Genomic DNA, 26759 nt, shown 5'->3' with positions numbered 1-26759 from the left:
GTGCTGAAAGAGAGTATTTGGCACAGCCAGAGGAACTAGAGTTCCAGAATGCCGACGCCGACCCCATCTACTACGCCAACCAGGACGACTAGTGATGTCGATGCCGGTGCCATCGACCATAACACGGGGGTAATGTTACGGTATATTCATTCTCTTCGCTTCTCATTCGATACTGGACAATGGTACATGCATACGGCCCTTAACGAGCGACCAATCACCTTCCAGACCCTCACACATATCATCGCCAAGCTAACATTCCGTACCAGTAACCATCACTATGTTTAGCTCTTATCTCTTATCGAAGCGGGCTGTCCGCACCATGGTTACTATCTCCCTATCGCTTATCTGTTATCACTCACCAAGCGGGCTGTCCGCCTTCTATCTTGATACGTACTTACAAGCTCCGCTTGAACTATCGCTATATAGTTACATAGCGTACCACATGTATTGCCTCACTTTAATCTACTGGGTTTTACCTGGACAAGTCCTTTAGCAAGGTCTCCAACCTTGCTATCTAAGAACCACCATTCTAAGGAAGTCGCCGATACTTGCCTTAGCCAGAAACCTCTGACCTCTCACTCGAGAGAAGAACCACGTCTGTCTCGCCGATACTCAGTCCACTCGGACTAAGACAGCTCGACATACCCCAGTCGTAACAGAGGGCAGATGGGAAGTTTTGGGCGATGGATCCTTTCCAGTGGCCTCAAATGTACGCAGACGCTTACACCTGGAGTTTTACCATTCCACGACGCGAATTCCATGATCCTAGCACTGACCTGTGGTATGCTTGGTGGTCGCCAGCTTTTTCTGACGATTTTGAGCCACTATCTCCTGGTCATGTCTTTGGCAAGCTGAAGTCCACCCACCGTGATCACCTATTTCGACTGTACGAGCGGGCTAACAAGCGCGTCGGCTCCTACAAGCTATTCCGAGAAAACAAGCAAGATGCGGTTGTTGGATGGGTCACCGGGTTGCACTCTGTTTTTGAACGCTTCAAAGAGACGTGAGCTTGGCGAGATATTGTGATGATCTTGGCCGAGTTTCAGAGGCAATTTCTGGAGATATGGAGCATGATGGATTACCTTGAGATCTTTGAGCCATGGTTGAAATTTGAGGACAAAGCGCACGGGGTCAACAAGACTTGGATGGGGTGCTTCACCAAAGACTCCGCTATCATGTTGAGGCTCCACAAGGCTGGTGTACCTGTGTGGTTGATACGAGATGTCAGGCTCGTCAATGATAAGATTAACATCTGCCAAGTCATTCCCTTCACTCCTGCTGACCTTGTGTTTGGGATGTACCTCCATCCCATTAAGAACTTCGCTCAACCTTTCGATATCCGTTACAAGGGTCCAAGTGATCATCAACGCCAGGCTGTGGTTCGTCAACCGTACCTTACTTTTGAAGAGATCCCTATGGATCAAACCGAAGTCAATCACTTTGCAGCTTCCAGAGAGCCGTCATCGGGTAAAGCGCCCACCAAGACCACGAAAAATAAGTCCGCAGTATGTGAGTGCAGTGTCTAATTTCGGTTCACCATTCTTATCTAACAATTATCTAGATGAACCGACCGCTCTGCGCCAGAACCAGTCTCAAGTTGGACGTGACAAATGGTGCGATGTGGCTCACCCGTTCATGCCCAACATCAACACCTTCTTCGCATCGGCTATGACTCACGCGGACAAAGATTTGAGTCATGTCAAGCCAACCCACGCAAGAATGGATGAGGGATACAGGCTCCCCGATCCTGGATTATTTGTCAACATCCTTTCCTCGCAGTCTCTGAAGAAATATCTCGCTAACTGGTTGGCATGCCGTGAGTCGTGGCTGAGGCATGTTTATATGTCGCCTCCATCTCCGCTCCCTCGGTCCCAAAGCTGGCGTGATCTATTGATCACGCAGCCAACAACACCACAGCCCTCATCGTCAAGTGGTCAGATGCCATCAGGCAAGACTGGCAAGTCCAAAGCCAAACTCGACCTGTTCTTTGGAGATGAATTATCGCTCCTATGCCAGTTTTGGACTGGATCCCAGATGTTGCAATGGAGGGGTCAGAAAATCGAAGCAGCAACGCTCGAGAATCCGCCGCATCGTCTCATTCAACAGATCATATACGAGATTTGCGAGCAAAGCTTCCGATACGACCTTCTGGAACTCGATGAACATCTTGCTGGTCATATGCGGCTGGATCGGGAGGCGAAGAAGTGTCGCATGGAGTTGCTCCATGGAATTTTTCCTCAGCATGCCCTCAGCATGTGGGATAAGGATTTTTCGACTCGGAATGATGGACTTAATGCTGAGTCTTTCCAGGATGCTCTTCCATATTTCGAGAATTTTCGTCAAGTGTTGATCGCATGGGACGGTGCTCCTCAAGATCTCAAACAGCCTTTCACCGAGTCGATGCCCGAGGGAGAGAAGTGGCAACGCATGAAGCAATGTGCCCTGTTTTATGTACAATCATTTTATGACAACACAGGTCGCCCCCCCGTGGTCCCTCATATACTTTACGTGGGTCCATAGACGATTTACACTCGCTTCTGTTTGCTTCTGTATTTGTTCGTTGATGTGAGTTGCTATGCAGCGTGGTTCTTTCATGTACAATTTCTGTTGGTGAATTCTATTGACTTGTTGCTCTGGTGCTATTCACTGTTTGTTGATCACTGGTGTTCATGACCATTATCCTCCTCCCAGGCTAGTATCTACTAATTTTTGCTACATAGGTCATACGAACTGGGACTTCGTGTTCCTCTGTGCTTGTTGACTGACTTCGAGTCAGTCACAATATTCTTGCAAGCTTTGTGCCTATCAGAAACATCTACCATGGATGGAGGACCACATCCACGGAATATCGCCTCGACGTCTACTCCTGCAACTCCTGTCCGTCGTCATTCGCAGCAAATATTAATCACACCATCCATGGTCAAGAAGCGCCGGAAACCACGAGGAAGCAACGCATTTCATCTTCCAGGTCCTCCTCCAGTTCTAGTACTTCTGGGTAGGCAGTATTTCGCCCAACAAACTGCTTCCAATTCCAATCCTCGGCTTGATGTCCCACCTCCTGATCCGATTGACCAGGACAGGCCTTTGTTTTATGACGATGTCCACTTCTTCTCCGATCCCTCCGCTCCAATGGGCGGCAGAAAAAATTCAATCAGTGGCAACGCTGGTCAAACGAAGTGATTCCTTCGCTAATCGGTCCATACCTCACATATCAATACAAATCTTCTTCGCTCCGTCATCGGCCTGCACTTCAAAATGATCCTGTCGAGTGTACGGCTTCATGCCACAGGAGGACTTTAGAAGTGACTTGTGTTTTTTTCAATTGTACGAACTCACCATATTGTTATGTGGCTCGAATTGACTGTAGTCCAGATTTAGAGGTTTTGAACATTGACTGCTGCCCCTGCGCACCCGCACCCCTTCAACTTCTTAAGTTGGGGCTATTTGCATGTGCACCCATAGCTCCATCTCTTGCTGTTGACCTACGTGTACTAGAGCTCGTTAGGACTCTTTTTGTACGGATCACCCCCAATACAACAGCCTGGTGTGAAGCATTGGAAGTTTTTCTAACAGCTCGGGGTTACAAACTTTCTACCAAGGTCTGCCTGCACGATTCTTTTTTGAAGTAAGCTAACTCCGGCATCTTCAGGACAATCTTCGCCGCCGCTTCAGTAATGCGTATCATTGGTACTCAGTCCTTGTGATGAATGCTGGAGACCACGTATACAGCCTCATTTCACAACATCTTCCTTCGCGTTCTTTGGGGGACGAAGTCTTGCCCGCACAACCAAGCGATTATCTCCGTTCACGTTGTCCAGTTTGTTTTGGAATGCAGGATTGGCAAAAGGATCACGGTTCGCGTCTCAAGTATGTCTTTCCTACTGTGTTTTCCCCCGTGCTGATGTTTTTGCAGGCTAGATTGCCATGTATGCATCGATGCATGCTTCACACAGAAACGGTCAGCCAATTCACGTGGGGCCGATGGCCTAGATCCGCCAAACCCAACACGATCAGTTTTCATTTCGGACGAAGAGGTCGCACGGATGGAAGCTCACGTACTTGCCTGTCGAGGCTCCCTACCTGGTCGTGGAACAAAACGCAAGAAGCCGGAAGGCGACGAAGACGGGTATGAAGATGGTATGCGCATCCCTGTATCGACATTGGATGCCTGCAGGGAATCTTTTCTTGCTGCCGACGAAAAACGAGAGAAAGCTAGCACCCGTTTCTTCGCCGATACGGGAATCATGGCCTTACTTTGTCGTCATGATTGTGTCTTATGGTTGGTCAATATGACATCAGCAGGTGAAAAACAATATTATGCGCTTGCACTTATTAAAAAGCTCTTCGAACATCTTCCGCCAACCATGACCGTCGGTATCTTGTATGATATTGCATGTCAGCTCGAGCGTAGTTGTCTTAAATACCAACTTCTCGAGCAAGGTATTCTCTCACGTATCGTCTTTTCTATATCCGTATTTCACGTGTACGGACATCAGTGGCCTTGTCAGCTTATTTATCACCCTCGCAAATGTGAAGGGTTTGGACTTTCTGACGGAGAGGGCTGTGAGCGCCTGTGGAGCGCTCTCAAGATGTTGATCCCCCCCTTGCGGGTCTCTGGGGTAAGTATCTTAATTTGTATACCTTGACTGACTAACATTAAGATAGTACCACCAACGGCTTTTTGTGCTGAATGCGCAAGTTCGGCATCTTGACGGCAAAAATCTCGATACATTTGGCAAGTGGCTGAGTCGCAGATGGACTCGTTGCCAGACAAAGAAGAGCAGTGCAGAACATGCGCTTCAACAACTCTCTGTAGATGAAGCTAATATACGCCCGGAATGGAGGGCTCAGGTCGAGCACCAAACGAAACCATTATCCAGTGCGTGCTTTATTTTATATTTTCATATTTCCCTAACATTAATAGAAAGGGAGATCAAAAACCAACAATGACAAGCAAATATCGAAGATTTTGACCCTCGAGCGAACACTCAGTAACCTGGACGATTCCGTTCGTGCTCTTGAGATGCAGCTCTGTGCTGGCAACACTCTTAACAATGTTGACTTCAACCTTCGACTTGCAGACGAACGCACCCACCGGTCCAAAGTTGCTGATACTCTGCGACGATGGAAGGCATCCCTTGGCATCGGGCAACTTAACGATCTTCAACAACTCCGACGTAGTATATTCCTTCAAATTCGTCTTGATGCGCAAGCTGTCAAGGCACGCCTTCGTGAACGTCTGCGCCAGCGCAAATTTGAAATTGAGAGGTTTGAACGGTCGTACCGTCAGACAGTAAATGGTATGTAGCTCGTTTCAATATGTTGACATGTCCGTGATTATCTTTGATCTAGAGCACAAGCTTCATGTGCATGCAGAAGCTTCAATTCAACGGCGCAACCCTACCATACGAAAGCTTGTCACAACTTACAACAACCTCTGTGGTAAACTAATTGACTTAATTCGACGAGGCGAGGCTCCTGCCGGTGCGATAGCGCCTCATTCTATCTCTCCGACTGGTATCTTTCAGCTTGATGTAGATGATGACATCTGGCAAGATGTTGGACTTGACAGCAATGACATGGCTCCACCTGCCTGGCTAGCGGATGAAAATATGCGTGCAGCAATTAAGTTTCAACTCGAGGTAGACCGGTGCAATGAGGAAAGGGCTCGTATCATGCGAGAACGTTGTGTTCTCCAGGAGTGGATGATGGCTGAGTGGGATGCCTTGCAGGAGGCTCGCACTTGTGCAGGTAAGTTTGTACAACATTCTACTGCCGTGACACTGATAGTATATTTAGAAGAAAATGAAGATCTCTGCTTTCATTTCGACCTCCGTGCGCGCTTGTTGAGTGGTCTTGTTGTGCATTGGCAATCTCGAGTTTGTCCTATCCCTTGTGCTTGGCCATTGCCTGACTCATGGGGCCCCACCCCGAATGACCTTGCTGAGGCTGCTAATATGTATTATCAACCAAGCTGTCTTGATGGCACAGCTGCTGTGTATGATTCTGAGAATGACTGGGAGTCTGATGAGGAGAGGGAGAATGATGAATTGATAGATGAATTGGAGGAAGCTGCATTGGCTGGAGCATATATAGATCTTGACTCGGATTCATATGATATATAGTCTTTTGTAACAATATCCGAAATTCTCGAGTGATTGCTATTAGACAATACTTGGAAAGTGCAAATATATCATGGGCTATCCCATCTTAGAATTCAAAGATGGTGGGGCATCCCAGACATGGGCTATCTCATCATGGGTAGGAGAGTGCCGGGCCAGCCCAGTGACCATATGAACCAGCGGTGGGCTATCCCATATCATGCGTAGGAGAGTGCCGGGCCAGCACAGTGACCATATAAACCAGCGGTGGGCTATCCCGCATCATGCGTAGGAGAGTGCCAGGCCAGCCCAGTGACCATATAAACCAGTGGTGGGCTATCCCGCATCATGCGTAGGAGAGTGCCGGGCCAGCCCAGTGACCATATAAAACAGCGGTGGGCTAGCCCGCATCATGCATAGGAGAGAGCCGGGTCAGCCCAGTCACCATATAAAACAGCGGTGGGCTATCCCGCATCATGCGTAGGAGAGCGCTGGGCTGGCCCAGTGACCATATAAAACCAGCAGTGGGCTAGCCCGCATCATGGGTAGAAGAGGTGCTGGGCTGGCCCAGTCAACATATAAACCAGCGGTGGGCTATCCCACATCATGTGCAGCAGAGTGCTGGGCTGGCCCAGTAAGACAACCCTCCCTCCCTCCTACCACAAATAGGACCTTACCCGACTTACATTCTTCCCTCATCTTCAAAGACAATTCCTCCTCCTACCACAAATAGAACCTTATCCGACTTACATTCTTCCCTCATCTTCAAAGACAACCCCCCCCGTCTACCACAAATCTCTTCCTGCCTCCTCCAGCTGCTTTGAATTTCGTAGGTCAAGAACCTTACCCAACTTACATTCTTCCCTCATCTTCAAAGACAAGCCGCCCCCCCCCCCCCCCTCACCACATATTTCTTTTCACTTTCTCCATTTGTAGGTCAAGGACCTTATGAAGACAAACATTATACTCTAAGTGTCTAAATGTGTGGGTAATTTTTCATGAGAAATGACCCCTGACACCCCCTGTGTATTCATATAATAAAGTATCTAGGATGACCCAGATGGGTCATGGGACAGATCAAATACATTGGCCCAGCAGGCCCAGGCTTCGTGGGGAAAGTGTTCCGCATAAACTTAGATAAAGCTGTTTGAACTAGATCTTTTTTCGTGTAACTAATACAAATTAGATATATTAGATGGACTAGACATCCTAGCCAGACTTTATTGCTGATTTTCAATTAGCCATACCTTTGTGCTATTTAGAACAATTAGACATCCTAGTAGACAACTAGGAAGGCCTTTACACACCTTAGGAAACACAAATAGGAAGATTTTCACACTTGAAGCACATGGAAGAAATTGATGATATCATTAAAATCATGTATCAGGCTAATGTGGTAATGGATGACTTACTGTAGGCTAAATAATCCAGAATATCTCATTTTGGAGCCTAAAATACATTTGCAATCACATCAATAATTTAATGTATGCAACAATAATCCCCCATGTGCTCAGTCTTTAGATTTAGTCCAGTCCTTAATTCGGACAATCTTGCAATCCAGTACCTGCTTCTCAATGACGATGAGGCAGAACTTTTCAGAAAGTCTGGGAATCTGAATTTCCAGCAGTATCCATCCGGCTGCATGCGGTGTAGGTATACAACACAGAGTGGGGCTATACAAAGATGGCTCCAAACTGATATCTTTATGTTGTGGTCTTGCACTGCCTAGTCTGCTATACTTGCGGGACAAGTGCATTCGACCCAGGGGTCTGCGGTCTGGGAATAGTTTTGGGGGTCAGTGAGTGATGTGAGGTCAATAATCCGAGTGCGGGAAACAATGTCCGAAGGTATAATTACGATGTCCGATGTTTTTTGGGTTTTGGGTTATTGGGTTCGGGTTTGGGGTATTGGAAACTAATAGTAACGCGATAGTGAGCGTTGGGAAAGCGAGTGGTGTGTGCAATAATAACGATGATGGATACGGATGGTGAAGTAACGATGATATTTGCAATGTCAACTAAGAACTATGAATTATCAGGTTTGACCCCTAAGTGTCGGAGACGATTCTCCTCTACTTGGATGATGATGATGCTATGGGGAGTCCAATATTTATGTAGATACATAGAAATCCGGAACCCTACAGGCGAAAGTAGTAGCGCAATATTTCGGGTCCGATGTCCTATGTAATAAGACATGATGTACTGCGGACTATGGGAATACATGTAATAATGCAGTCGACAATGTTAGGGATGTGAAAACAAGTAACTACGCACCTAGTGGGGCTAGTGCAATGAGACTGGACATAGGTAGAATGAGTGGGCGCGATATCCGATTGGCCGATGTGAAACCCAATGCGAAAACCCAATGTCTGATGTCCGATGTTTTTGGGTTTGGTGTGTATTGAGTTGGATATGATAGGGAATGATTTGGCTAATGATTAGCATTCAACATGCATCAGAAAATAGACCTCTACGAGGCCACAAGGACTCCAAGTCCTACAGCAGGTCTGTCTGGATCTGTCTGTGCACAACTTGTCAGTTCTTAATGTCACATCATACAATGAGCTCATTTTCATGACTCGTTACCGTTTTGAATACATCAAATTAGTGATCTTCCAGCCTGGCCTGGCCTGACTCTTACAGCTTTGTGCAGCTGCAGATATAGTTTGAGCTTTCAGATGGGCTTTTTGCCTGTCCTTCTCATGCACCAGGCTGGCTGGCTTTCTTATCATCTACTACAGTTTTGTGCTAGTAGCTTGCCTACCAATCATTTGGCTCAACCAGCTTTCTCATCCTCTATCAAAGGTGTTACATTTCTGTGCTTACCTGCTAATGGACTCAACCATAGACCTTGCAGATTCTAAACTGTTACATATTTTCACTCATGACTCATGCAGGTATCTCTGAAATAAGTCCGGACTAAATCTGTGAGGGCTGTGGCTCTGATGTTCCTATATAGTCTTGTTAATGTACTTATGTAGTGTCATACTCTATTGCATACAAAATATCTTGAGCTGGACAGACCCAGCCAGACTCAGCTGGATGGACCCGGAAATTCGAATTCCCAGATGCCCTCAAACTTTTGGGATGAACTACTTACCTTGTGACTGAAAATGCGCTGAATCCATATAGTCCTTGAGTTTGTTGAGCTGTCCGAAGGAAGGGGTGGGTATTTTCATGGTAAAACTGCAAATTTCATATAGAGGACTTGGTATTAAAGTCTAAAAGGAAGAGGGAGAAAGAGGCATCAACAAACTTGGCAAGATGTTGATGACGCACCTTTGTATGACTGCGAGAGGTGTGGCAGTTGAGCAAGGCTCATTACATCAGTGAACATTATTTGCCTAAAATGGACGAAAGTTAGATAATCTAGTCTGCAGGGGGCAGGGGGGGGCAAAGAAAATATGTTTGCAAATTCAGCTCAAATGAACAGCAGCATCATGGCACACCTTCCTAATATAGTCAAATTTATGATATGATATTCTAATCAACATATTTCGAGCCTACAGAAAGTCATCCAATGTACAACTCATACGAGCAAAACAAACCACAAGAAAAACATAGCAAGCAGTCAGATATAATGAGTGAGTGAGAGATATCAGGGAATTAATGATTATCCAAACTGGCCCTTTGACTCTGCACAGAAAGCCGCCACAACTAACACATCAGAACTCAGTGGTTTTGGTTGCCTTGATCTTTGTCAGCATGTTGAGTTTGGGGATTATCACATAGTATCCACGTGTGGAAGGGGGTTTACCTTTCACTGTTCATAATTCATATTGGAGGTTCACTGTGCTCAAGTGTGTTAGTTCATTCGCACTAAAGTTTGAAAGCACTCACCATTAAACAATACAACTTTATCTCTATATACCCCACTGTCATGTCCGCCCACAATGAAGAGGCAGCTTCCAATTTGCGTAGAGGTATGTGAAAGCTGCTGATGAGAGAGAGGGAGATTAAGATGGGTCCAAACAAGAGTGTCTGTTGTGAAATAAGATTGACAGTCAGGACCATTTGAATATAAAGAATGTAATTAAAATTTTAAAAAATTGGTGCATACCTGTGCAGCATCAGCAGCCATTGAGCGAGAGAGGGCAATGAGTGAGCAAGTGAGAGAGACCATCAGCATCAGGTAAGAACTGTAAAAGATGAGATCATCCACATCCTAAGAGTAGGACATGGCAGAGGCACCATCAGTAGTAGGTAAGTAGGTCAAAAGACAAGACAGCATACACTTCATCTGTAGGACTTGGGCAGGACATGGCCATGGTGCTGTCAGCTCCAATATTGCCCAAGAAGCTTGAAAGACGACAAACTGACAGCAAGATATGGCTGTGGGACCTTCAGCACATCCTAAGAAGCTTGAAAGATGAAATCACACACAATCTGAGAATAGGACATGGCTGTGGCACCATCAAAGGTTGAAGTTTGGGATGGATGATGTGAGTAGTTGTAGTAAGAGTGCACTTTGTTTGCACTTTGTTGGTTTTCTGTTGAAATCAACTGTGGGAGCTTTGTAAAATATTAGTCATATTGATTGTTCAATTTTTGTTACACAAACAACTTCAAATTATTAAATGCTATGTAGGCCTGTGCAACATAACATTCTCTTACTTCAGTCAGTGCCATGTCAATGCCTTTTCAAACCTATGCCTCATCCTAGGTCTAGTGCTGTGTCAAACCTAGGCCTCACCCTGTGCATCAGCACTTTTTAACTGTCAATGTAACTTAACTTAGGTATATTTTCAGCCTGTTATATTCGTTGATTTTCTAATAACAGTGTCTTCTTTCAGCCTAACAGAACTGGATGTTCTGCCTTCATATGGCTACCGCTGTCCTCTGCCAAAGTCCACCTTCTCTCTACTCATCCCACATTACGCTGCAAACAATGCTGACATAGTTAGTCAGCATTAATATTTCCGGCATTGTCTACCATAGTGCTTGCTAATGTTCTTAACGAGTGTTCATCATTTTATGTAAATACATACTTAGATTGATGTAGTTTTGTAACACTATGCTAGTTGACAATGGTTATCATTAGCTTGCACTATACTATTGTTCTTAGAACTAGCTACTATAAAATTTCACAGCTGTTAAAAATTTGTCTAAGAACATCTAATTTATCTAAGTCTATATGGGAGGGTTTTCCTGATGAACTATGACTTGGAAACTAACATTGGTTGATGTGAGACGTAGCTTGGATATGAAAAAGTGATCAAAAGACAAACTTACCTCTTGCTATCTCCTATTGCTGATGCAGGTTATCTTTCTACTCTTGTATATGGTTGTCCCTCTCTTTCTCCTATATAAATAATGCAGATCAGTGTGAGTAAACAGATGTGACAAAGTGTTGAAACAAACAATTGCAGTACAGGTGCTGCATTTCCCATCGCCTGGTAACCCCCAAAACAGGCTGTGGGAAGCTTTCAGATGGGCAGTAAACTAAATCAAAGCTTGCTTACAGAGTAAGATGTCTTTGAAGGAGAATCTTATACAACCCTCTATAATAGCCTCATGTCACAAGTTCCAAATATGAACCATTATACTTTTCTGAATTTGAAGTCTTTTAAGTGTCCAGTCATAGTGCCTATACCTAAGAACATATTTATAGTTGAAGAAGTGCCTACAATGTCTATTGTAGAATTACCAAACATACCTGTATCTGAATTACGTGACTCATCAGAAGAACCTGAACTCAATGACATCATGCCACACAACACTCTTGGAATGTTCCAGAGTCTTACTGCAGCTGCGGCACATGTTATGACATCATAGTTATATATAGAATTGTGCAATACCTTTAATTATTTTGATTGGTTAGTTAGTTCATACTCAATTTCAATCTTCAGTTTAAACCTCTTGTTTCTGAGCTTACTGCTTTGCAATCTAAGATGTCCTTGCTCCTTTCTCTTTGTGATTATCTGATAGTTTGAGTCCTAGTCTCTGCCCAGTGTTAATTTGTTATTGTGTTGTGACATCTCAATACAATCAGGAGTATGGAATATAATATTAGGGGCCTCAGTGAGGGCAGAGGAAACTGACTCCCTTGATATCATAACTGAAGATTTTGTGTCTCTGGAACATAGTCAGGGTCATTCATCATGGTCTTCTCCTAGTATTTCATCTTATTGGAATGTGGCTGTTTAGCATTATAATAGGCCTAATCCAGTCTGCAAGCAAGAATCACTCTAAGTGACTCAAGGTTCTGATCTTCAGCAAATGCATGGATTGTCTGCTTTGTCACTTATTGGTTTAGGATTTCATTGAACATGTTGGATTTGGTTCCTGGCTTGACCTCAATGATGAGGATGCCATATTTTTTATTAAAACATGGCAGACTTGGGGATTCCTCTGGTTGAGTTGGACTAGTGTGATAGAGAACTTGTGCAAAATCAGGTATTTTAATGGATCTTTGTGAAATATGATTTGGAGGTGAGGGAGATATTTGCATGCTGCCTAAGTCACTAGTATATTGTGATGATTAGTTGAATAGTGGTATCATATCATCATCAACATCATATGTCCAGGTGAGCAAATATTGTGGATTGGTGAGGCAGGCTATTATTTTGGTCATGATATCTGAGTCTGAGTATAGAAATAGGTATTGGTTCAAGCACATGTTCTAGACTTTGTACCAAAGTCATTCCCTCTGATGTAGGTCATTGGCAGCAGCACTGATGGTGAGTAGGGATTAGCAGGGGTATGGGAAACTCTCGAGGGTCAGGGGTAAGGGTACTTGAAGGTAGGGGTAGAAGTTTGGATCTGGAGACTCTTGTACCTCTGGACAATTGGTAGATATCCCTAGGAATATACCCTAAACTAATTACCATAGCAGTAATAGATAAGTATAAAATTTTGAAGTTGTACATTTGCTTTCAAATAGTAATATATGTGATTGGAAAAAATGTTATCCTAGAGTATACCCACCATGGGTATGAGTATGAGTATTTATCTCTGGTACCCTTTAAAAAACCTACACCCACACTGTGGGTGGGGGTATTTTGGTGGGTAAGTGTAAGGGTATTACTCCAGATACTCTAGGGTATACCTATGCTAATCCCTAACATTAGTGAGACATGGATAAATATCAATGTCAATACTAGCCATTGTGGGATAGATACTGATAATGAAAGTAGATAACAAATAATTGAGTATGTGTTGATATAGATTGAAAACAACAGAACCTGTATTGTGAGGTCTTTTGGAAAAAAACTACCAGCAAGGCTTCTTGAGATAGTAGAGGTTGAGAGAAACTTTTGAAAGGAAAGCTCAAAGACACATTAAACACTGAGACAGAGTAAAAACAAGACATGACTATTTATAGATGTCAGAGTTCTGACTGGTCTGAGTATATATAAGTCTGCACAGACTCTAGGTTTGTGTCAGTTGGTCAGTTTTAGCCTCAAACCTTAAACCTTGAAGCTTAATCTCTAATTTGGTTTACACCCTACTATGAGTTGTTGAGTACCCACTGCCTCTGGTATACTGTGAAAGTGGCAACTAGGGATCTGCACAGATGTACCTATGGGTCTGCAAGCACCAACAACACCACTAGCACCATCCAGATTACCATTTACTGCTACCACCTGATCTCAACAGCTACCAGTGCTTAGCATATACACCCAGTGTTATGCATGATATGGATATCATACATGGACATTTTTCATACAAAAGCCTATAGCAATCTAGCTTATTAGCATTGTCTATGAGAAGCTTGCTTAGAGGCAATAAATAAAAAGTTGAAGAAAGAAGCAGAAAGACTTAAGTACTTTGTATTAGGATCCAGTTCGATTGTGGTTTGCTGAATGTCTGAAAACTGTGTTTCTTACATAATCTTTTCATTGGTCTATGATTGCATTTGTTTATCTATGTTTCATATTTATGAGTTGTTTACTTTCATGATGTTAGCTTTCTCTTCTAGGGGAAAGCTTACATAATGAGTTCACATATGATTATTCAGAACTTGGCAAGATCAAGCTTAGTCAAATATGATGACTCATGAACTCGTTTTCACTGCTCAATTTGTTATCTAGCACCACTATTTGCATATTGGTAATCTGATTGATCAGACTAAGTTAGTTCTATTTTTATTTAATAGTATATATGTAATATTTTATTACAAATAAGTGGAGCAGGATATTCCAGATATTCATTTGGTACCTAGGTATCTTTCCTACGTCAAATGTATAAAAGGAGAACCTCTTCTCTACTAAAAAAAGAGATTTTCCACTTTATCTGTCTCTTACAGAGGAGAATTCCCACTTCACCTGTCTGTCATAGGAAGTGTAGGGACCAGTATTTCCCTTAGTTAGTCTACACTGAGATTAGGTAATCTTAGTCTTGTATTTACTTACTATTGTTGGACTCCAGCTAGTCTATCACTTATATTTAGTTATCTAGTCCTTAGGTGGTCTAGATTTGTTGTATTCTTGTTGTAATTATATCAGCAAGGATTTGTCTGGGAAAAGCTTAGTCAGCATTCCCATCTTTTGTTTGCAAGACCTTTCAGCCACAGCCTGAGGTCCAGCTTAGTCATAGGTTCTCACACCCTTCTAGCTTGAAGTATGTTTAGCCTACTTATTTAGGATAGTTTCTTGTATTACTGTCTATCACTCTGTTCATAACATTTCAATAACTCTCTTAGGAATTTTACCTATATCAGACATTGTCTATTTCATTTCAACAGTCCATTGCTTTAACTAAACGACTGACTATATAGTCTTGCCTCCAACGAACAGCACATTATCAACCAAGAAGTAGAAAATCCATTGATCATGTACTTGAGGAGTTGGCAGCTTTTGTCTTATCAAAATGTAGTTATAGTGTCACTGCATTTTATATGAAAACATATAAGACCCTCAAGTAATAAGACACTGGTGCATGTCAGTGAATGCTGATGTGGCTTGAACATGTGTAGTGGACACCAGAAAGCACCAGAAGAGTGGAAGGAGGGACAAGAGGGGAGAAACAAAGGAAAGAGATCAGAAGGACAAAGTAGTTAGTAGTATAAAAACACACAATACACACACCTTAGAGAAAGGCACCCACAATCCCTCTGCTGTGTGAGGAGAGTTAAGCCATGAGGTTGTTTAATGACATAGACTGATGTGTGTGACTGACCAGAAGCAAAGCCAGCACTAGTGCTGCCGAAGTCCGGTGTAGGACTTGGAGTCCTTGTGGCCTCATAGAGGTCTATTTTCCGATGCATGTTGAATGCTAATCATTATCCAAATCATTCCCTATCATATCCGACTCAATACGCACCAAACCCGAAAACATCGGATATCAGACATCAGGTTTCACATTGGCCAATTGGATATCGTGTGCTGTCTTACTAGGATGTGAAAACAGGAAAATCACCAATTTTCAGTATCCTACCACAGTCAATGGTTCAGACAAATACCAACAGTTGATAACATAGTTGTTCATGAGAAAAGTGTGTTGAGTTCTCAGAAGTACACAGTGACTAAAGGGGAAACAGAATCAACAACTGGATTGTTGCAGTGCTATGATCCTAAAGAAAGTCAATAACTGGCGCAATGCAGTGCTATGACTTCAACGAATACAGATGTATGACTATGTGATGATTCTTAGAGCTATAACGATACTCCTTATCTTCACAAACCAATTGGAGATCAAACTAAGCCTCTATACGGATCAGCCTGAACTAATATGTAACTTCAAAACCTACTCTCTGCTGCTCAAGCACTATACGATGAGTGTGACACAGGACAGACTGAAGTGGGCCAAGTTCTTAATATTAGTGACTGACTGTTAGTCTTATTTGTCTTCCTTTGCTGATGAAAATATGTATATTCTCCTCACAGAATATGTTTCCTGTGTCTAAAAGAGAACTGGAATATATCTGCACTAGATGACTAATAACCATGTACCAGCTAGTGTACAAAGTATGGCTCAATGTTGGCCTCAAATATGCTTCTGTATGTCATGGGAAATAGTGTCAAAAAGTGGAATGAAATAACTTAATATTTCACTCAGTATGTCACTTAGTATCTTAGAGGTGAGAGTTTAAAAAGAGCTCTCTGAACACTCTTCTTATTCTCCACTCACTTATTCACACTCAAGCTTAGATAATATGGAAATGGGCTCTCTGTACTTGGCTTGGAGCTCTCTTTATTAGAGGGGAAAATGGACCCCTTATATACTACTCTACTAGTGGCTATGCTACTGATTACTAATCTACCATTAAAGTTTCAAAGAATGTCATAGAATTTTCCAGACTATTCCACCAAACTCCAGTGTTGTCTAATAGAATATTCCAAAATCTTTCAAATCAACATTAGTGGCTATGCTCTGTGGCTATGCTAACCTGTGCTACAAAGCTATGTACACTGCCTCTGCACTGCCTGAATGCTGTACTCTCAAGCTGTGTTCAAACTTTGTTGAGATTCTCACAGTCTGATGTTAACTTGTTAAATACCATAGTGTTGGTCTTGCATATTTGTTTTTTTTTTTTTGGGTGGAACAATATTATCTGCTAGCAACTGACAAGGTCAGTCCTAGTAGATACATTGGAGGTACAGGAGTTGCACCTGTAGTTGTAAAGATAATCACCCAGAGGAAATACTTTATGTACGCAATTTTGCAGTGTGGGACTTGGCGCCTTTTCGGATTTACCTATTCCGTACTGCAGGACGGTGGGGCGCCATACCCACTAAAACCCCTGATTTGTGGACCCAATTGTCCAGGAGATATTCCTCATTCAGTAATACTCCGCTCCAGGTTTTTAGTACCATCTCCGATTTGAGAGCTTTGTTCCCGTATCTCGACGAGTCAGTAAATAATTGGTCGAATTTCAGTCTTGTATTCATGGTATGTACCCATCTGTTATATACCTCAGTTTCTGAGTGGAATTTCTCATGTTTGCCTTCGTATTTGATGACTCATTCGCACCTCAGTTTCCAAATGAGGTGGGCTGATTCCAGCACTATTATTTTGAAGAGTCTACTCTTTCCTATCATTTTCTTTCCGTTGTTGTCGCAGAATGTGGCTAAATTACATCCTAAAATTGTGCCGAAACAGATTTCCGGCCAGGTGGCTTCTCTCTTACACCAGAGGTCTTGTGCTGCCTTCCATATCGTTCTCGGTGGTGTCAACTCGCATTTGAGGAGGATGTGTTCCATCGTTTCAGGTACGCTGCATATATCGCATATCCCTCTTCACTCGAGGTGTGGGATTTTACCCCAAAACTCACCTATCTTATATGCTCCGTGTAAGCATTTCCATAGGAAACCTCTTATGTTTTTTAGGGTATCACAATCCCTTATCGACGACCAGACTTGTTCACTGGTCGGTGTTTGACTGGAGATGTCTCTTGTGGCATGTATTGCCATAGCCATGTTCATGTTGGTACATCTGCGTTGCTTGGCTGGTTGTCTTGCTCGTCTGATATTTTGGTAGAACAGTTTTTGTGATCCTACACTTAGTTTCATACCGGTGAGCTCCAGTGGTGCGTCTATTTCGGTTGGTATGTTGTCGTGGTTATCTTTTAGTAGGCATTCTTTTGTTTGGAGCTGAAGTTTATCGGTGACGTATTTCGGTGTGTTTTTGTCCCAGTCCAAGAGAGTTATTAAAGTTGATCTCACCCTCAGTTTTGCTATCAATGCTTTCATTATGTTGCTGTTTGGGTGAGTGATCCAGTTTGTGTCCTCAAGTCTTGGTAGATTGACGGTTAAGTCCTTTCGTAGTTTCAACGTCTTGGTGGTTATATGTATGGGAGTGTCGGTTTGGAGAGTGGAGATAGCCATGAGGAGTGCACCAATTTCCCCAGCTCTGGGGCCAGCTAATTCCTCTGATAGTTTGACAGATACATTACATGGGTCATTGTTATCGAACCAGGCTATGCCCGCGGATACATGGTTGCCATCGATGTTGATTTGGTGGGCATCGACTGTTGTTATCCTGGCTATTTCAGGGGTGTGCCTTTGTGGGGTGGGCATTTGGCTCGCCAGGGAGGTGCATGGAGGCCTCTGGGTTACAAATGCTTGGAAACCTTCGTCTAGGGTCTTTGGGGATGGGAATATGGGGCTGAACATTGCGGGTGTTTTGTCGCTATCCATTGTTTTGTTGTTGGGTATCTGTTCGGGGGCGATGCGGAGAGTATATGATGGCGCACTCGTCTCTGGGTTCCACTTAGGCAGGATGCAGGTGAGGAGTTCCTTAGCTAGGATTGCGCATTTAAATGGTTTTTTACATTGCAGTGACCTATCGTTTGTGCAGTGTGGGCAAGGGCAGTCTTTGTGCTTATGGTGTGTGGGATCCTGTCATTGTGTTAGGATTTCAATATCGTTGACTGAACATATTTTATGGTTGTCTCTTAAGCAGTGGGCATACAGGTGATTGTTTAGTTTATTGATACTGTCAGAGGCACCTATGTGGAACCAGATGGGTAGTTGGCAGGCTACTGCTGGTTCTATGGTTATGGCTTCCCATCTGACATTGTGTCTCTTAGCAACTTTAAGGATACATTTCAGGTGAGCGGGCAGCTTTTTCAGGGATGGATCCCATGTCTGAAGGAAATTGCTAATCTTTGCATTTTGTCTTACAACAGGAGAGTTCTGCACAGCTTTGTCGATGATCGCGTTGGCAAAAAAGGCCCATGGAGGCCTTTCTAATGTCGGGGCAAGGAGGCCTTTGAGCCATTTGAGTTATATTGCTTCATTGCGGTCTCGTAAGTTCAATATATTCTTACCTCCTTTGCTAATTGGTGAGAACAGTATATCCATACTAACAGCATTGTGGCCTCCGCTATCCCATGCAAACTCGCGGGTTTGTTTCATCAGCAAGTCTTCAATGTCTTTTGGCATTCCTTGGGCGGTCATTAGGTATTGCGACATACTTCCCACTGTGCGTTGGATGATGATCTTGCGGCCTTCAATGGTCGGGTGCCATTTCTCCCATCTCTGTAGGGTGTTCTCAATTTTGTCGAGTATTGGTGACCAAATTGCATGCTCGTCAGTGTTGTTTCCAACCCACGCTCCTAGAATCCTCGTGGCTTTGCCATCTTTGGCTATCTCTATGTTGTCTGGTAAGCACTCTTGTGAATCATTTATTTTATGAGTTACTAAGACGTTCTCTCGGTATTCTTTCGATCCTACAGGAATGATTTCTGTTTTTTCGGTGTTGAATTTCGCACCCGAGGCCTTACACCAGCATTGTAGGATGTCTGTCAGGTCGCTGAACTTGTCATTCTCTGTCAGGTAGACAGTTGTGTCATCAGCAAACATCGTGACTACCATACGGTACACCATTTCTTTGGCTTTGAATCCTGTTAGGCCAGATTTTCTTAACATTTCTGCTAGGGGTTCAATTGCTATATCAAATAGCAGGCATGATAGGGGATTGCCTTGTCTGACTCTGCGGGTAACTTGGAACTTAGAGCTAATTTCACTGTTTATCATTACAGATGTCTCCGCCTCCTCGTATAGGGATTTGACGGTCTTAATAAAGTTTTCCGGTACGTCGAATTTCCTAAGTATTTTCCATAGATACTCATGTGATATTTTGTCGTACACTTTTTCCTGGTCTAGGGCTACTATAACTCCATTGATCTCTTCGACCTCGGCGTACTCCATGATCATTTGGGTAAGTCTTATTTGGTCAGTGATGCTATGACCTGGCACGAAACCGGCTTGGTTTTCGTGGATGATGGATGGTACTGTATGCACTAGTTTGAGAGCTAACACTTTGGTGAAAGCCTTATAATCGCAGTTCAGCAAGGTAATGGGTCTATAGTTGGCTATTTCCCTTCGATCTTTCTTCTTGTGCAGCGGGTTAAGTAAACCTTCGGTGAAGCATGAGCCTTTTGCTATTCTGTTATGTTCAATGTCGTTGTATACTGCTGTCAGGCATTTGATAAAGTTAAAGTGTGTTTCATTTTCATTTGAGTCTTTGGGTGTTGACTTTGACTTTTCGTTCACCCATTTCCAGAATTCGTACGGGACTCCGTCTATCCCTGGGGCTTTTCCGTTGGGTAGTAGCTTAAGTACTTCCTCGACGTTGGCTTCAGTGAGTGTGTTTTCTAGTTCTATCTTTTCGGTTGGTCCAAGTCTGATTGTTACCGAGTTCAGGACTGTCTCAAAGGCTTGATCCCATTCGTCATTGGGAGCCAGGCCTTCCGTCTGTAGGCCGTTATAGTAATCTCTTGCCAGCTCGGCCATCTTGTCAGATCTGTGTTCGTATGTTGGGTTTCTCGCGTCAGAGTCTAGTTTTCTGAGCTCGATGATAGTATCCCTAGGTTTCTGTTCTTTACCTGACTTGGCCCAGAATTTACTGGCGGCTGATTTGCTTTCTAGCCATACTTTAGTAGCTAAGTGGTCTCTGGCATTGTCGTGTCGCAGTATTTCCATCTGATTGAGTTTCTCTTGGATATGCAGGCCTATGATGCGCTTATCTTCGTCCAAGAGGCTCACGTCTTCCATCGTGGTCTTTAGTTGGGACTTAAGATGGTTTACTTTCTTCGGGATCGTCTTCTTCGCTGCGGTTCTGCAAATGTGAATTGCTTTTTCTTTGAAGCAGCTGAACACGATCTGAGGGTTCAAGTTATCGGTGTGCTGATTTGAAGATGTCTCAATTTCAGCTTGTAATGTTTTGCCTAGTTCAATCACTTTTTCACCAAGATCCTTATCCTTGAGGACGTAGAGCGGTAGAGACCAACGCCCCTTGCCTACGTAGGGCATTCGCTTACTGGAGATTCTCGCCGAAACTATCTGGTGATCGGTGTGTATGCCGGGAGGGGTGATGTCCCATTCGTTGCTGAAAGGTAGGAGTTCGGTGCTCACGTATATTCAGTCAATTCAGGACTGACTGCCGCCTTGATATGCGGATTGTGAGAAGGTGTAGGACAGCGCACTCGGGTTTTCGTGTCGCCAAACATCTTTCATCTGGAGATGGGATTTAAGCTGGTGTAAGGAGTGAGATGCGTTAGCTGAGTCTGTGTTGGGGGCAGACGATCAAGTGAGTCCTCTACTACATTAAAATCGCCCAGCATCAGGTCTGGCTTTGGCAGGTTTCTCAGTTTCAACTTGGTTAGTTCCCAGAATTGTTGGTTTGCTTGCATGTCGTTTGGGGTGTAGATCGCAAGGATTCTGATGGGGGTGTCTTTATGCCATGGTATTATTGTAAGTAATGCTCTACCTGGTACCAGTTCATGTGTCTTGATTCCTGAAGTCCCCAGCAGCCTTTTATTAATTACTATGGCTATGCCTTTAGCGTTCGTGCACACGGGGTCGATCAAGGATATGATATGAATTCTGAAGCCTGGTGTTGCGTTTAGTATGTCCTTGTCTTCTTTAGTGAGATGCGTCTCTTGGAGGGCTAACACTCCAATTTTCTTTTCTTTGATTAGCTGGTTAATATGTGGCCATTTGTCGGTGCCATTGTGCCATCTGCTGCACATATTCAGGGATGCGACTTTAACATTCGCGCGGGTCTTACGGCCCTTGTGTTGGGTGTTTTGGCGCTGGTTCTGCGCTGTTCGGTTTGGGTCTTGGGTATGACCTTGGGGGCTATGGTGGGTAGCCGAGAGGTAGTTCTGACGGGAAGCGGGATGGGGAGTCTCATGGATGGGGTGGTCATCATGAAGCCCATTACGGCTGGAGGTGTGGTGTGGGATATCTGTGGGGGGAGGAAGGTCAGTAGATGTGTTGTGGTGCCCATCACCATAACCCGCTGGTCCTTCCTCGAGGGCATTGCTGGCGGGCAAAGCACAGCCCCCTCCGGACCTGCGAGCGCCGTCACCATTGCCATTTTTGTGTACCGTAGTTGAGTTGTTGGGGTTTTGTGTTGTAGAAGTAGCAGTTAATATTACAGCACCGTGCCTTAACCACAGCATTGGGCCACGCTAGCTTATCCCAGCCAAATGAAGGGGGAACTATGTCGTAGGCGAGTCAACTAGTTCGATAAGGCGATAAGAGTGACTTATCCATGACTTCAGTGTGTCCACACGGCACATCCCAGACCTCAAAAGGTCGCCATTTATATTTGAGAATGTCCGGAGCTTTCCTGTTCAAAGCAGTAAATGTGGGCTCCCATAGACTCAATGCTTTTGTCGTCGTGTACCTGTGTAGTATTTACAAGACAGGCTTCCCTCAATCCTTACATCGGGGGATGGCACAACGAGCTGCTTTTATTGCGTGGTCTGATAATTCTAAGACGATACATTGTACAGTTAAAGTTTGGATTTATGTGAGACGGCCGTTGAGGCTTGTACTTATTTGAGGCAGGAATGAGAGCGGCATGGTTTAGAAGGCTCTTTCTTTACCTTTCCATCCTCTACTGCGCGGTACACCGCGTGGGTGGCCTCTAGTGAAGCCTCTTCCTCGGCTGTTGTTGCTGTTAGATGCCCCATGACCATGGGCAGACATAGAGCGGTTATCAAGGGTGGCATTTGTGTCCTCGGTGGCAGAGGGACCAAACCAGCCCAGGATTTTGGGGAAGGGGCATAGCCCAGTTGGGTGGTCGAATGATTTGCAGCCGACGCACATGAATTGTGTGTCGTGGCGGGCAGTGCCGTAGCTGTAGTCTTCCGATATGTAGAAGAAGCTATGGAGGAGGGATGTCCAATCGAAATATTGCTTTGAGGTGAAGTTTGGGGGGGATTCAAAGTAAACATTCCAGACAGTTTCTTTCATTGATTTGGAATGAGCTAGGGTGAGGCTATCGACTCAAATGGATTCGATGGTGCAAATTGCCGCTTTGGCATCTGCGACGGGGATGTTATCGTGGATGTACTGAAGTACTTCGGGGTTGGCGCGGATGGTGTCTTTGACTATTTCCATGATCTCCTTATTGGTGGCTTCAGAGTCGGGGAAGGAGAAATTCTCCAAGGTGAATGCATAAGTGGGGAGTGACTGTTCGAAGGGGATGAAGAAGCACGAGATCTCTGGCGATGAGCACACCTGGAGACGAACAAGGTGTTTGATCGCCTCGGGGGGGATCCTGGATATTAAGAAGTGCCATGGGGGGGGGAGTCTTTCGACGAGTTTGACAGCAGCGGTGGGGGTGCTTACGACTAGAGTTGCTGCGTCTGAATCGCCTATAATCTTGGTGATGGCATCTTTAAGTTTGGCTACCGTATTCTGGGCGTTGCTTTCGTGCTTGGCCTGGTAGGTGCGTACCCATGCCTTGGCACCCTCCTTCTGGGGCCACTTTTCCTTCAGTACTTGGGAGATGTTGCGCCATGTTGATTGGCCGAGTTGGGGGGTTGGGAAGCCACCCGGCAGGGTTGCGGTGATTCTGAAACCGCTATTCAGGGTTCTAACGCCATTTACTAGTGATTGTATATTAGTATACGAAAAGTTTATAGGTGGTTGAGGCCTACCCGAAGTTTCAGGTGTGACTGTGTTGCCCGACCTGAGAAAGTCCCATTGGTTCTGGGCCGCAGGTGGTTGGGGGGGTCTTTCAATGTTCGGGTGTTTGTTTGTGAGAGCGGAGGGGGCAGAAGTAGGATTCTGTACTAGTCCAGTGGACTGGTTGGAGGTAGGGTTGGTGTCTGCGACTGGGGAGGCCGGGCGGTTCCTCTTGCCAGCGCAAGAGTCCGTATTCATATGGTGGGTTGGGGGGGTGGTTGCAGTGGTGGATATGGTGGTGGATGTGATGGTGGTAGTTGGTTGGCTCATGGTGGATGGACGATGTCTTTGACTTATATCTTGGTTCGTTGAGTATAACGATGAGGTGTGGGAGGTGACAGTTCAGGCTTGTTGAGATTTATCAAGGTCTTGCAGCTTTTAAGTGTTTGCTCAGCTGAGATCCTTTATTGAATGTGGGAAGGAGTGTTCTAAGGTCCTTTGTGAGCGTGGAGTGGCTCATGAGTGGCGGTGTATTATGTGAGGGCGAACAAAGATCTTTGTTGTTCTTATCGGGGCATTGTGCCACGCGGTCCATTGGAACATTGGTGGCGAGTGTGCTCGTCGTTGGTCTTCGTGGTGATGCAAGTGTTCCTCTTAGCGGTCTGGTGGTGCATTAGAGTGCTTTATTGCCAGGGGTGGAAGAGGATTCCATTGCAGTTGGTTCTTACTGTCTGGTGGTTTGGGATTTGTGTGTTGTAGGTGACGGGCACGCGTTTCTTGCATGTGGGGCTCTCAGTAACAACTCTGCTTGGGGAACTAAGTTATAGATTCATGTAGTGAATAATGCTATGTTCTATGTGAACACTGGCAGCATCGGGTGACACCCTGTGTGGGTGCCACCCTACCTGAAGGTGGTGGTTCAGGTCCAAGAAGCCTCCACCATCAGAAAGTTGGGGTGTTCTGTCTTGCATATTTGTTATGATGAAGCTTTGCATGGGTGTCATAACGTGCCACCAAGTCACATGAGACTGATTATGTAATGAAGTTTGAAGTCTTTCAAACTTTCCTCTCAGTACCGTAAAAATGAAAAACCCGCATATGTGAATATGTCAGAACATGACACAAAACATACCCTAGAATATGTGAAAATGCATGGGAAAATTCTAGGAGGTGTGAGAAACTGCTGACTAATTGACAAATCACAAGTTTGAAGGCAATCTTTCAGAAGGATAAGTATTATTTTAAACCATTAAGTAGTACTGAGCAAATTTGAGCCCAAAAATACTCAAATAAAATATGGACGATGCATAGAAATTTCTGGGTAGACCCATAGGCTATTATGAAAGGTATTATAAGCCAGATATTTGCCATGTTCATGTACAAAACAGGTTTCGTGCATGTCAGCACACTCATCCTACCTATGTCCAGTCTCATCGCGCTAGCCCCACTAGGTGCGTAGTTACTTGTTTTCACATCCCTAACATTGTCGACTGCGTTATTACATGTATTCCCATAGTCCACAGTACATCATGTCTTATTACATAGGACATCGGACCCGAAATATTGCGCTACTACTTTCACCTGTAGGGTTCCAGATTTCTATGTATCTACATAAATATTGGACTCCCCATAGCATCATCATCATCCGAGTAGAGGAGAATCGTCTCTGACACTTGGGGGTCAAACCCGATAATTTGTAGTTCTTAGTTGACATTGCAAATATCATTGTTCCTTCACTGTCCATATCCATCATGGTTATTATTGCGCACACCACTCGCTTTCCCAACGCTCGCTATCATGTTACTATTAGTTTCCGATACCCCAAACCCGAACCCAATAACCCAAAACCCAAAAAACATCGGACCTAATGCTTTTGCATCGGATATCATAATTATACCTTCAGACATTGTTTCCTGTGCTCGGATTATTGACCTCACATCACCCACTGACCCCCAAAACTATTCCCAGACCGCAGACCCCTGGGTCGAACACACTTGTCACCAAGTATAGCAGACTAGGCAGTGCAAGACCACAACATAAAGATATCAGTTTGGAGCCATCTTTGTATAGCCCCACTCTGTGTTGTATACCTACACCAGTTCCGTCCAGTTCTTGGGCCAATTTTTCCAAACACCAAACCGAACCATAGGTTCGGTTTAGCCATTTGGTCGAACCCTGGACCGAATGTCACTGAACACGTTCGGGAGGTCCAGTTCGCATTCAAACTGGGTTCAATTAAGCTTTCAGACGATAGGCCGGAGCTCCACCATGCCATTCCCAACACCACAAACACCATACACAAACACCCAGTGCATGTCAGCAACTGCTGATGTGGCTTAGACAAATGTGGACGACAGACAAGAGTAGGAGGAGTAGTGTTGCTGCGAAGCAAACTGAAGTGACAGACACTGGTAGCAGAATCAAGACACATTGGGTAGAAACCAATTTGGTTGCACCTAGTAAGATCGTCAGATTAGATATCGATGCCAATAAAAATGCATACACCATTCAAAACCACGATCTGTTGGCATTATCCACAGTGATATTAGTCCAGTAGATGGCAGTCGGGTCAAACATCCCTAGACAGGTTCCGTCTTCACCGTCAGCAGTGCAAGCGACATCACATCCCAAGAGCACGTACTGTACATCTTGATCAGGACAACCTTCATCATCCAATCAATCAAAAATAAAATGGACCACATACTATAATTGTAGTATGTAGTATTCCAATAGTTGCCCCAAGAGCGAATAGCATGATCAAGTCCCCATCCTTCAGGTCCAGCATTGACACTGTCCTTGACCTCGAGTGCATACATAGATGTCCGTTCTATGTATGCATTTAAGATTGAATGAAATGCAAGGACGACTCACGTGCAGTGGCGAAATTGGCAACATGTGTTACAACCGCTATCTCATTCTTCTTGTACTCATACGATATGCCTTCCTTTCTTGGAACTGTACTTACTATCTCACGATGACTTGGTCTGTGCGCACATATGGACCTATTTAAGCACATGTATTACACTTGTATTCTTCACTTGAATCTTACTAGGTTTTACCTGGAACTTCCTTCGCTTAAGACCTCCAATCTTAAGTCATCTTGAAACCCGATTCTTAGTCAAAGCACTCCTTTGACTAAGTCCACAGAACTCTCTCTTGTCTGAGAGACTGAGAATCTCAACAACCATAAACTCTGTCGAGTTGTCGTTGTTAGAACTATCCTAGTTCGTAACAAAAGATTCAAGTTGAAAGACACCACACATCTGTGTGTGTCCAATACCAAAGAACAAAAAAGACCAACCGAAAACAAGAAGAACGGCTGAGCAAGACAGCCAGCACAGACAGCAGAC

At 44.3% G+C, this 26759-nt stretch overlaps 5 protein-coding genes across 5 annotated transcripts; 2 read left to right on the top strand and 3 right to left on the bottom strand.

Moving 5' to 3' along the window:
• Positions 1 to 683: 683 nt before the first annotated feature.
• Positions 684 to 2520, top strand: F5147DRAFT_776147 (uncharacterized protein; the record flags this gene model as incomplete). Its single annotated transcript, XM_041441815.1, has 3 exons — positions 684 to 980; positions 1047 to 1509; positions 1562 to 2520. The coding sequence occupies 3 exons, from the start codon at positions 684 to 686 to the stop codon at positions 2518 to 2520; spliced, it is 1719 nt and encodes a 572-aa protein (XP_041290264.1).
• A 735-nt stretch (positions 2521 to 3255) lies between these two features.
• Positions 3256 to 6125, top strand: F5147DRAFT_746779 (uncharacterized protein; the record flags this gene model as incomplete). Its single annotated transcript, XM_041439881.1, has 8 exons — positions 3256 to 3268; positions 3301 to 3599; positions 3650 to 3867; positions 3914 to 4619; positions 4666 to 4879; positions 4929 to 5300; positions 5353 to 5751; positions 5800 to 6125. The coding sequence occupies 8 exons, from the start codon at positions 3256 to 3258 to the stop codon at positions 6123 to 6125; spliced, it is 2547 nt and encodes an 848-aa protein (XP_041290263.1).
• A 3780-nt stretch (positions 6126 to 9905) lies between these two features.
• On the bottom strand, positions 9906 to 10094 carry F5147DRAFT_580831 (uncharacterized protein; the record flags this gene model as incomplete). The annotated part of the gene is made up of 1 exon (XM_041431569.1): positions 9906 to 10094. A coding segment is annotated over one exon (189 nt), but the record flags the coding sequence as incomplete, so codon positions are not given.
• A 7368-nt stretch (positions 10095 to 17462) lies between these two features.
• Positions 17463 to 18180, bottom strand: F5147DRAFT_654886 (uncharacterized protein; the record flags this gene model as incomplete). Its single annotated transcript, XM_041433913.1, has 2 exons — positions 17463 to 17506; positions 17556 to 18180. 2 exons carry the CDS (start codon positions 18178 to 18180, stop codon positions 17463 to 17465), a joined length of 669 nt encoding a protein of 222 aa, XP_041290261.1.
• Positions 18181 to 22785: 4605 nt separating this feature from the next.
• On the bottom strand, positions 22786 to 23739 carry F5147DRAFT_776143 (uncharacterized protein; the record flags this gene model as incomplete). The annotated part of the gene is made up of 2 exons (XM_041441814.1): positions 22786 to 23390; positions 23442 to 23739. 2 exons carry the CDS (start codon positions 23737 to 23739, stop codon positions 22786 to 22788), a joined length of 903 nt encoding a protein of 300 aa, XP_041290260.1.
• Positions 23740 to 26759: the final 3020 nt, after the last annotated feature.

Source organism: Suillus discolor, assembly GCF_016758755.1.
Source record: "Suillus discolor strain FC423 chromosome Unknown F5147scaffold_46, whole genome shotgun sequence".
Lineage (NCBI taxonomy): Eukaryota > Fungi > Basidiomycota > Agaricomycetes > Boletales > Suillaceae > Suillus > Suillus discolor.
Note: the sequence above shows the minus strand (reverse complement) of the source record. Positions and strands in the feature narration are given on the sequence as shown.